The following is a 12216-nucleotide window of genomic DNA, read 5'->3' on the forward strand; positions in this document are numbered from 1 at the left end:
TGAATAAAGAAATATATAGATTACGCTGTTTTACACGCTGCATTACCTTACTTCACAATGCTAGTTCTAACTGAGGACTCTTATTGTGAAATCTCACATTTTTACCACTCTGAACAGGAAGTGAGATGAAAAGATTTCTTATCTGTTTCTGTAATGTTGATCGACTCGGGTATTATGCGAAGTTAAAAGTTTAATGATTACTAAAAATGATTTTGTAGAGAAAAAAAAAAAGAAAAGAAATCCCATATTTCCCAGGGCGTTTTTGTAAACGCCCTGGGAAATATGGCATTATATTGTTCTCCCCCCAGCAGTACAACTAAGCCATGCTAAAACAGCTAACTACAATTTTAATATTTTACTAAATATGTGTTTGTTTGATAAAAAACCCTTTTTTAAACCAAAACTCGGTTATTGGCTAGTCTCGCGATGCAGAGGCGGGAATGAGTGGTACCTTCCAGTTTATCGGAAATTAACAATTTAGAGTCAGTACATTTCACATGACAACATCACCATTCACCAACAATTTAAATAAAATACACACACCTATCATATCAGAATAATTTTATTTAACAGAGCTACACTGAAAGTTGGATTTCTGAACACGAGTAGTCTGCAAGCGTAGTACCACTACCTGTACCGTGTCGAGGGTGCTGGGATGGTGGAAGCACAATTTCCGAGGAGAACCTGAATGTAGCAAGCATCTACTCAATCAGTCGTGTTTTCGTCTCGGTCGTCGCTGTTTGCTTCGTGTAGCTGACAACAAAGTGGCGTCAGCGTACACATACTTTCCTTTTTGTGTGTTGTTTTTATAATTTAAGCACATTTATGCAGCTGCGCCGTCCAAATAACATACACGAAGATGACGTCTAAAATCAAAGGTACGTTTAAAAGCCCCTTGCTATTAATGTAGCCTAGCCGCTAAGCTAACGATAGCTAGCTGTTTTGTAAACATGCCGCCGCCTCTTCTCGGGCAGTTTGTGTTTGAATGAATGAGTTGCGATTAAAAACAACATAACGGAACAAAATTAGCAGAATTTGGTTGTTTCCAGATGTGAACAACTGTTCAGAATTTAAAGTTTGTAGCTGTTTTAACCAGGATTGTCTGTAGCATCATACGCAGTTAGCTGTAACCCTGCTACATTAAGGTTAGCTTAACGTTACCCTTACTCAAACTGTAACAGAGTAAACCTATTCAGATATATATAGGCAACACGAAGAAGTTATTCGTATCAATATGTATCAAAGCAAACGTTGGTTAACTAGAGGTAAAGTCTTTTGTTGAACTAATCATAAAATTAATACTTTTGAGAGAAGTAGTGATCGTGTTGGGTGATTTACGTGTAGTGATACAGGCTGAGAAGAGGTATGAGTTTGGTTACTTTATTATTTACCACCAGGAATCCAAAGTCAACACTCCAATATCACAATTCAACAATATTAGATATAAGATGAGTTCATATTACGCAATAGAGCAAAAATTGATATATACCAAGAAGATATAATGTGTACTTGCTGTATATCAAGGACAAAACATATGCAATAGCATAGCAGAAGAGACATATTAGGATGCAGGTAGAAAGCAACTAAAACAAGTGAAAATGTGAAAGAAGCTTATTAATGGGCTTACTTAAGAGACAACAGTTAAAAATATGATGAGCATTCAAAGACATTAAAGTGGATTGTGAGTGAGTTTACTCCAGAATGCTCTTCAGGGAAGTTGCTTTTCTTAGCAGCAGGTGCTTGGTGCACTTTGATTTTAGTGTTGAGGTCGTAGTCTGAGGGAAGTGCCGTAAAAGCTAATAAATATGAGTTGAAAACAGGAGATCATTTGAGCATTCACATACTGGAACACTTTTGTTGATGAAAAAATGAGCAAAAAGAGTTCCCTCCTTGATACTGAAACCAGATGGTGTTTATTGATCTGTACAGCTGCATCACTGTGTGTTTCTAGCATCTTGTTTACATGATAGTTTTGTGAATGAATAGCAACCAACAAGACAGTTATTCTACAAGATCAAATCACTTTTATTTATATAGCCCAAAATCACAATCACATTGCCTCAGTGGGTTTTACAATCTGCTCACTGAATGACATCCTCTGTCCTTAGACCCTCAATTAGAGTTAGGAAGAACTTGCCATATTAAAAAATAAAGAGAAGAAGAAACCTGAGGAAGAAACACAGAGGAGGGATCAGATGGACAGACATGCAATAGATGTCACATGTACAGAACAGAACAAAAAAATCACAGTTTACAAATTTCATTGACAGAATATCTGATACAAGTTTTGATAACGTTTTGTGCATGGTGATCTGTTTTGATCCTAGTTGGGAAGGCCGGCTCCAAGAATAAGGAGGATGCTCCTTATGAGTTGGAGAGCCAGTTTGTCCTGAGGCTGCCTTCGGTGAGACTGTTACACATGCTGAAACTCATCATGTCTCTAAAAATGTAATGTGACTGTTGAAAATGATTCATCTTTTCTCTCTTTCAGGAGTACGCCTCAACAGTACGAAGGATTGCCCAGTCTAGCAGTATGAACATGAAAGACAGACTCACCATTGAGCTGCACCGTAAGCTTGTTTATCAGTAGTCTAAGTGCTTTTATTTGTGACTGACTGACTCTGTGACATCACCGTTCAAACACTGATTTAAACACTGTGTAAAACTTAAATAAAACAGAATGCAATAATTTGCTTATCCTTTTAAAGATGAGATAAGATTAGTCCCACAGTAGGGAAATTTGCATTATTATAGCAGCAAAAGGGGATAGCAAAAAAAGAGAGCTTTAGTTAAAACAGTAATAATAAATAAGAGGGGGAAAAAAGCAATAATGTAATTTTTAAAAAAGCAGTATTATATGTTTTAAAAAAGCAGTAATTTAAGTAAAAAAGCAGTATTATAAATTTTAAAAAAGCAGTGTCATAAGTAAAAAAAAAAGCAGTAATATAAGTAAAAGTTAAAAAAAGCAGTTTTTGACATAAGTCAATTGAAAACATTAAAAAAGATGATGTATTCAATGTTTTTACCTCATTAACTTCTTTGATTTTTGTAAATATATGCTTATTGTGAATGTGATGCCAGCAACATGTTTCAAACAAGTTGGAACAGGGGCAACAAAACACTGGGAAAGTTGTCATAAAACACCTGTTTGTAACTTTCCACAGGTAAACAGGTCTATTGATAGCACGTGATAGTATGATGATTGGGTATGAAAGAGGCGTCCTGGAAATGCTCAGTCATTCACAAGCAAGGATGAGGCAAAGTACATGATTTTATAAAGGATATTAAGGCTGCACAGCATATCGTTTTAGCATAGACATCACAATGTGTGCATGTGCAATGTCAAGTCAAACATGTCGTGCTACAACTTGCATGTTTCTCATTTTCCATGATTCATTTACAAGAGACATCTGTCAAATATTGCATAATTTAGTCCGATTCAGTGGATCTTGGATGCATAGTTGTGAGCCTCAAAAGCCTCAAATCAGAAGAATCATCATCATTCTACAAGCTCTATTTTTTCCAAATAGAGCTATTCGAGTTATTTGGAGGAAATTCCTGTATTTTTTCATATCGCTATATATATTGTAGAAAACCAAAATATCACAATGTCAGTCTCAAGCAAAATCAAAATAGAGAAAGAAAAGACCTGATCCATATATGAATACAAATGGAGTCAGATTGAGTCTTAAATTATATATGTCTGGAAAAAAACATGTTTTGCACCTGCACTTGTACTCTGCTTAAGTTAACAGTGACGGCAGTGTCCTAATTGTAGTATTTATCTTTTCTCACACACATCATTTCATTATAAGCAATCATGTTGTTCCTCTTATTTGTAGCTGATGGTCGTCATGGCATAGTGAGAGTGGACCGTGTCCCTTTGGCCTGCAAACTGGTGGATCTGCCATGTATGATCGAGTCTCTGAAAACGGTGGACAAGAAGACATTTTATAAGACCGCTGATGTCTGCCAGGTAAAACACCACAGTGGCATAAAATCTAGGATGTCATCTTCATTGGATACATTTTTTATTGTGAACGTTGAGGATGACAATTGTCTAATGTCTTGTCTCTACTTTTCTTGTTCCTGACAATACTGTAGTACAACACTAGTCAGCAGAATGCAGAGTGATTCATTCATTTTTTGCCTCCGTGTATTAGATGCTGGTATGTACACTAGATGGAGACCTTTACCCTCCTTTAGAGGAGCCAACTGGCACCGACCCCAAGAGCAAGAAGAAGGACAAAGACAAGGACAAGAAATTCGTCTGGAACCACGGCAGTAAGGAGACAAATATCTACGCGCAATTCAGGAAGCACGGTTTGGCCTCCACGGCTTATTAAGCCATTTTGACTTCACTAATCCTGTTGTTTTGGTCTCCAGTCACCTGCCCTCTGAAGAACACTCGCAAGAGAAGATTTCGAAAGACTGCAAAAAAGAAGGTTTTGACATTTTTTCATTTCCCCCCTCAGCTCCCCACCTCCACTTTCCCATCCGTCTCTTTAGCATCCTGTCTGATGATCCATCGCTTTCCTCGGCTCTGCTCCAACAAGACATTTACATTTCATAAAATAGGAGCTGTGGTGAAAGTGAAAACCAAGATTTACATATAAATAAAGCCTTTCAATCTTAGTTTGCCCCGAAGGCAGGCAAAGAAGGCAATTTCACTATTGCTTTGATCAAAGTGAAAGCGAGTGTGCTAGAACACTACACTTCTACTTTGTCTTCGGAATAAATCTTCTTGAAGATGCAGAGCCGAGCCATATTGATTTGGCCCCCTCTGTTTTTAATCGCTAATGTGCTTCCTGGCATGTGACCAGCTGCTGCCTTTTGTATGTGAGTGTGAGTGTGTGAGAGAGACAAAGAAAGAAAGTGAGAGAGATGAGGCTAACGCTACATGTTACCCAACCTCTTTCTCTCTCTCTCTTCACAGTACATTGAATCTCCTGATGTGGAAAAGGAGGTGAAGAGATTGCTGAGCACAGACGCTGAGGCTGTCAGCGTCCGTATCCTTTTAGACACCTACAACTGCTATTCATGGTCATTTTTCAAAGCCTAAAGAGCTAATTAACCAGATGTGTAACCAAGCAAAACAACAAGCAACAGCATGTTAATTAGAATCAGATGGGAAGCTAACCCTGAGCAGTGACTTTAGCTTTCAAGAAGAATCAAATAGTTAGGACTCTTTTTTTCTTTTTATGACAAACATAACCTCACACCCCTAAAATCCTAATTCAGTAGATCATACACCCAAGTGGGTGTTCTGACTCCTGCCCGGCTCACCTGACTTGACTCTGTTGAATGTCTTTGTGAGCGAGATGCACTTTGCAAGGAAGCTATTAGCGCTCTAATGAAACTCTAAACTCGCCTGACAGAATAAGAGCACAGCGGAGCCACTTTGAGTGGCTGCTTGCTGTGTGTTAATTGAGATGGACTGTTCATTATCATTGCTTAGTCGGTCACAGTGAAGCTGGATTCTAATTATAGTTGCAGCGTTTGCATGCAGCAGCCGACATACACACGACACACTAATGAATGGTAAAGTTGAGGGGTATGATCTTTCAAGTCTACTTCAAAGACGAGTTTGTGGAATCTTGAGAGTTTTCAAAGTCTTTTAGTGTTGGACTTCAGAGAGTATAATGGCCTTAACCCATGATGTTCAGGGTATGAAATCATAAATGAGGATGAGTCCAAGGAAGCAGATCAACACGGCTCTCTGGCTAACCTGGACTCCTCACCTGGCACCTCGGGGCACAAGATGGGTCATGGGTCCTCTGGTAAGAGAAACATGTTTTTCATCAGTAAATCATGAGGAATAATGATTTTGGTGGGCTTCATTAGCATGCTGGCACCCCCAGTCTGTTAGAGCAGCAAAAAGGAGTATGTACTGTATTGTTACCTCGACCACATGATAAACACAAAACAATAAAACTCGATTGACATTGCAGATACAGATATTGCTATTTGAAAGTTTAAAAACTTAAAGCTGCTGTAGCATTGTTGTCATTTTAGCTTACTTCTTGTCCGTTTTGCAGTTATTAATCCCCTCCCTTCTCTCTACGTCACCACACTTGCATGACCCCCCGAGGAAGCTCTCTTTGCCTCTTTCTTCTAGCATTTTTCATCACTTGGCCTGTTTGGTAGTATAAGCCGTCACCGGGAGCACTGGAATTGGTAGCTTACAGATCTTATAGATCTTCAGGATTTTACATAATAGCATAAACATTTTTGAAAGGAAACCCTTAAATCTATTTAGGAACAGGACCAAGATATTCCCTAAGTAGGACATTTTACCCTAGAAAATAAACTTGTCAGTGCTCTCAATTGTCCCAGATGTATTTTTTGCATTTCTTTAATTGAATGCATTATTAAATGTGAATAATGATGGATTTAAGACAGTTTTAAAGTCAATCAGCCCTTCATTACACCGTCTTTGAAAGAGCTCAAATTAGATTGTACAAATTCATATGATTTATGTACAAAAAACCTTTTAATATTATCTTCTGTCATATTAAGAAAAAAAAATTGGAATAGTATTTCTTGTTACTTATCGGCCGACGCATGTTGATACTGACATACCTGCAATCAGCTGGTCAAACTCTTAGGGAGCAGCTGCGTTGAAAAGGCACTGATAGCTCTTGAGATTGACCTGACTGCTGTACAGGGATTTCTTTTATACTCTCCTCTCACCAGTAAAGGTTTCCCTCCTAATTTTCAAACATGCACACCACTCTTGTCACTGTTGATAGCCTCTGCCCCAGTGGTTTGAAATGGAAATAGAGCGCACCCAAGCATAAGATACTCCTTGGCCCTTAGATAATTTTTGCCTCTAGACTCACAAGAAGACCTACCTAGCACCTAGGTGCACAGTGCAAGTGTGCTGACACTTATAGGTGCCTAGGTGGGCGGTGTGTGTGCATGAGTGGCATGACTAATAATACTCTGAGATGGTGCAGTGTTGTAACAAAGTGATTTCAAGAACAAAAGGGGAAAAAAGAACCACTTATCTGCTGCGTGTTGGAGAACACAGTTTGTGTTTGCTATATGAGATAATATTGTTCAAAATATCACAAGTAAGGAAGCTGGGTGTCCACATTTATCCTACCTGGTTAATGTTACACACAGGGCCATATCCTTAACATTCTCTCATGTTTTCCACCAGCCTGTACTCTCTCTGACCTAGATGGAACCAAAGCATGTGTTTGCATCTCGCTCCTTTCCATCTTTGTGTCCATGTTAATAACACTAATGTGCGTTTCCGCATGGCCAGCCCAGCGTGACGAGCTGAGGGAGATCTTCAACGACATAAGCAGCTCCAGTGAGGATGAGGAAGACGAAGGGGACCGGCACGAGGACGAGGACCTGAATATCATGGACACAGAGGATGATCTGGTCCGACAGCTCCAAGACAAACTCAACGAGTCCGACTCTGCACAGCATGAAAGTGATAGAAACAACCAGATAGGTAAGAGGATATCAGGGTTTCTACACAGACCTGGAAAACTGTATGAAATTTGTATGAAAATTTACAGAATGACGAAGATTGGTGATTGTATGAAAAGCTTATTGAAATATGAAAAATGTTATATTTATTTACCTTATGCTGCCCCACCCATTTTCTTTCTCTTCCTGTTCGAAAGCAATTGGAGTCATTCTTCCACTTTAGGGCTAGCATAGTTTGCTAGCTAATGACATTGTCAAAAGTAAATGAAATTTGGCAACATTCCGCAACATTCATTAGCACTGTGGTAATTGGATGGGTTTTACAGTACCACATCCGTCAGCCATCAGTGACTGGGAGGACTGCATGTGAAAATGCGTATGAGAACATTTTTAATTACTTTATAGTCTCCTGCTGTAGATGGCGTTGAACTACAAAAGCACTGAAGCATATCAGTACATACCATGTCATATCAGCAATTATGGATTTTATGTTCCTGGGATGTAGAGCCAAAAACAATTAAACAAGCTATTGTTTAAGTCCTTCATCAAGAAATATTCTGAATATTTGCAGGCTTAAAGGTGTCCTGTGGAGTAAACAAACACAATTTCTATTAACATTAAGTTTCTCACCAAAACACTTTGTGTTTATCCGTAAGGTCTAATAAACATGCTGAGTGCACTTCCTTCCTCATAAAACATCTGCAAACATCAACATCTGCTGTTAAATCCTAAATTCAGGAGCCTCCTGTAAAGACGTTGCTAGTTTGTGGTCAAAATCTCCTCAAATGTGAAGATTTCAGATGTCACCTTTGGCTGTGGGGATGTGTGATCAGGATTTTCCACTATTTTTAACATTTTATACACCAAATAGTGACTAAATGGGAAAAGAAAATTGACAAACTAGTTGTTAAAAATATAATTGGTAGTTGCAGCCCTACTGACACAGTGTAGTATTTGAATACATCACTTAACAAATTGTTTCCAGTTTAGAAGAAGAAAGAAGAAAGTGTCTGAATATAATGAATGAAATACACATAGAAGCTCTGTAATATATGATCTATAGACGTATGTCCCTATGGTGTGTACATCTGTTCTTAAATTGAGCATGTGTGCTTGTATAAGCTATTCTGGAAAGTGTGTATATGTACATGGATAAAGTAAGTCTAGCATTAGAATTATGCAATCCTTCGTGCTGTGCTTGCAACTTGCATCAGCACCTCTGTGTGAATGCTGATTCTTTCAGCCGAGTCACCCGGCACAACCCCAGTCTTTCATTTTTTAAGTCGTAGCCGTAGACCACGACATGCTGATTTCAAAACCAACTTGTCGACCTGACACAGTCGGACATATATTTAAATCAAACCCCCTCAGATACTTACAAAGCAGAGGTCAAAAATAACCTCAGCCAGGTGTCTGGACTTCTAATCAGAGCTGAGTTTTCTAGGTCAGACATCACACACACACTACCTCAAATGAGTAGCCCTACTTACACTTAAACACACGTGCTGTGTCCTCGCCCACGGAGATGCACCACGCTGACAGCTCTCGGCTAACCAGCCTGACAGGTGTTGTGGCTCAGCGTTTGGCTCAGACAGCTGTCCAGTCTGACAGCTCAATGCCTCCTTATCTACATACACTGAGCTGTCAGTCAGCAGCACTACCGGTCAGCTCCACTGTAACAGCAGCAGAGCTACTGCAGATGTGTTGGAGTCTGACAGTGCTGTAGAGTTGTAATAAATGGGTCTGCAGGGACTCCTCCTTGCTTGATAGTGCATATTAGATGGGCTGTATCAGACTATTGAGAGTCAGTTGGAGGGGAATAGGGGGTGGATACAATTAGTTTGGAAGATAGTTGATGGTGATGGAGCCACAGGTTGTTGCAAGATGCTATCACTTTGGCTGGATTTAATGAGAACCCTCTGTGGAGCCCAGAGCAGTCTGATTTAGTTGCGTCTTTTAGTGCTTCGGCCTGCTGGCTCACGTCCTTCTAAATGGATTTGTTGTTCCCATTAACTGCAATTTGTCAAACTGAAATGGAGGCATCCTTGTGTTTCAGCAAGCTAAGGTGCATATCTTGCCCTCATGGCTTTGCGAGTCACATCATCATCTCTCCACAGGTTTTTTTCTGTTCGCTCTTAACTGCACAACAAAGCAGAAGCGTAAATGATGTTTGTGTTTTTTATGGCGGTTGTAACATCTGAACCCTCTGCTGTTCCCTGCAGTTATGGAATATCAGGTGCAGATCAACAACGTCAAGGCCAAGCTCCAGGAAACCCGCGCCAGAAAGAAACAGCAGGAGGAGCTCATCATGAAAGTGGAAAACCAGGCCCTCAAAGTAAACACTTAACACGCACCCACTCACACACACACTCTTTCACACAGAAACTAGGTCTGCATGTACAGAAACGTAAACAAGAACATGCAGATGAGCTCTGAGGCAGAAGTCTTCAAGCAGCATAAGTTCTCTAAGCAGTGATGATGAAGACAGCTGATTACACACAGTATTACATTTCTCCCATCAGCCCTTTGGTATTAACACATTGCTATGCAGGAAAAATGGCATGAAAACTCATTGTTCTTCTGAGCACTCTTTAGTGGAGAATACAATGAGCGAAACATGAGCAGACATGGCCCTTTTTACGTTGCCATTTAGAGCTCTCATTGCCCTGTGTTTTGGGAGCGTCAAAGCCCCATCTCCAGTCGTTATTATCACAGTCGCAGGGAAAAGGTCAGCTGTCTCTGACTGGCATTCCAAGTGGCCTTTCTGTCAGGGAGGAGATAGTGACATGAGCAGCGCCCAGGCAGGCACACATTTAAAGCCATCGCAATTTAATGAGGCTCAGCGTGTCGACTCGAACAAATCTTGTTTGTCTCTCTCCTCTCACAGAACCGCTTCCAAGCTTTGTTGGACGAGATTATTCAGCAGGAGGAGCGGGAGATGGAGCAGGTAAGAACACTTTACGTAAAAGCCGTGGATCAGTGCTCGCTGGGAGATTTCTACAACTTTCAGCACTTTGCATGAATTTATCTTGTAAGAATGTCAGATACCATGGTAGCTGATGGCGCTGTACTTTTTAAAATCAAATATTTTTTTATGCCTTCTAGTAAAGTTCAAATTCAATCATGTGAAATTTAATTTGTCAGCAGCTAACAGCGGAGTCCTTTTTGCAACTATGGCATTGAGGCCACCCACTGTCTTGGGTAGTTGTTTGTATTGACAAATGAAGGCTGCAAATTAATGTGATAAGACATGTTAATCATCATCCACTTACCCTCCAATTACACCCCGGGGCGTTCGGGGGCATCAATCACGGCTTCTATTTTCTGCTTCAACAGCTGGCCTCCCTGCAGGAGCAGCTGGACTCTCTGATAGAGAAGTGACCACCAGGGGGCAGCCTCATGTCATCTTAAGCCACACATAAACACAGGAGAGGAGGAAGAGGAGAAGGAGGAGAAGAGCCTTCATTCAGGGAGGAGGGAGTCTTTATTAGCTGACTTGCTGTGTCATTCCTTTCAGTTTATCATTTTCATATATTACACATGCAGCATACTGATGTCTGTATTAAAGGCAATGTTTTTTACTAAGTTGACAAATTTGTTTTTCTTCACCATATGATTAAAGTATTTGGTTGGCTTCAACAGTGAAAAAGCTAAGTAAGCTAAATGTACACAGCCAATTTTTACACAAGGTCACCCTCTTTGTATTTAATTACCTGTATGAAGAATAAATTACAGTGATACACAAGTGTCAAAAAATGGAAACTGTCATTTGTATTGCGTTTTGGCAGAGATTTATATAAGTGGGCTGTTTGATGGTTGATGTCGGTGGATGAACCTTCCTCAAATTGTTACAGAAACAATGAAACAGAAGTTAGAGAGTCTTTATCTTCTGTAATAAGAGATTCGAGGCTGCAGAGGACTTTTGGCCTCCACACACACCTCCCTGACCTGTGTTGTTGGATTGGGAGGAGGGCAAGGCTTCACTGAGAGATTTCCACCTCAGCCACATTTTTTGTTTCTCACAACTTCAACAGCTAAAACCCAAAACAAGCTACTCGTATTAACTAATGGTTTAATATAATGGACAGTGAGCAAGTTGACCCCCAAATCATATTTAATTGATAAAATTATGTAACAAGATGAGTTATCAGTTTGACAGAAAGAGAATAGAGAGAATTTTGATTTAAAATTACTTAAAAAAGGCAAGTGACAAAAGATAGTGAATATTTAACACGGGATTAAAACGTATGAAATGTATTTTGTTATTTCACTGTCTTCAAACTAGGTTGAAATCTAGCTGACTGTGGCACTGACTTGCATCTTTGTTACTGCTCACTAGTGTATTCAGTGGAGCCTCCACTGAGCTTATTTGATTTAAACTGCCAGGTTAATTTGCAGCGTTAACAACTCATCAGAATCTGGATTTTCATCTTATTTTAGTTTGTCACCCACTCAAGTCCTTCCTGTTCAAATGAGAGCTGAGATAAGTAGTCAATTAATTGAAGTTTTGATTAACAGAAGATGAATCTGCAATTATTTTGATAAAATCATTTTTTTCAAGGATAAATGTGAACAATTTCTAGTGTTTCAACTGTGAGAATTTGCTGCTTTTTGTTTCGACCCAAGCAATTTTATGACATAACGTTAGGCTTCAGGATGTGATGGCATGAACTGAGATTTGATGGACCAAAATATAGTGATGGAATGTAACTAAATACTTTAAGGCAAGGCAAATATTGTACTTTTGCTCTGTTACATTTATTTGAGAAC

General features: G+C 39.5%; 1 protein-coding gene across 1 annotated transcript; it reads left to right on the forward strand.

Moving 5' to 3' along the window:
• The first annotated feature begins 152 nt into the window (after positions 1-152).
• taf7 (TAF7 RNA polymerase II, TATA box binding protein (TBP)-associated factor) lies at positions 153-11202 on the forward strand. The gene is made up of 12 exons (XM_073487554.1): positions 153-878; positions 2328-2404; positions 2492-2570; positions 3843-3976; positions 4164-4284; positions 4387-4445; positions 4937-5009; positions 5667-5780; positions 7274-7468; positions 9669-9781; positions 10334-10393; positions 10783-11202. Exons 1-12 carry the CDS (start codon positions 860-862, stop codon positions 10825-10827), a joined length of 1089 nt encoding a protein of 362 aa, XP_073343655.1. The 5' UTR covers positions 153-859; the 3' UTR covers positions 10828-11202.
• The last annotated feature ends 1014 nt before the right edge of the window (positions 11203-12216 follow it).

The sequence above is a fragment of the Pagrus major genome, chromosome 18 (assembly GCF_040436345.1).
Source record: "Pagrus major chromosome 18, Pma_NU_1.0".
NCBI lineage: Eukaryota > Metazoa > Chordata > Actinopteri > Spariformes > Sparidae > Pagrus > Pagrus major.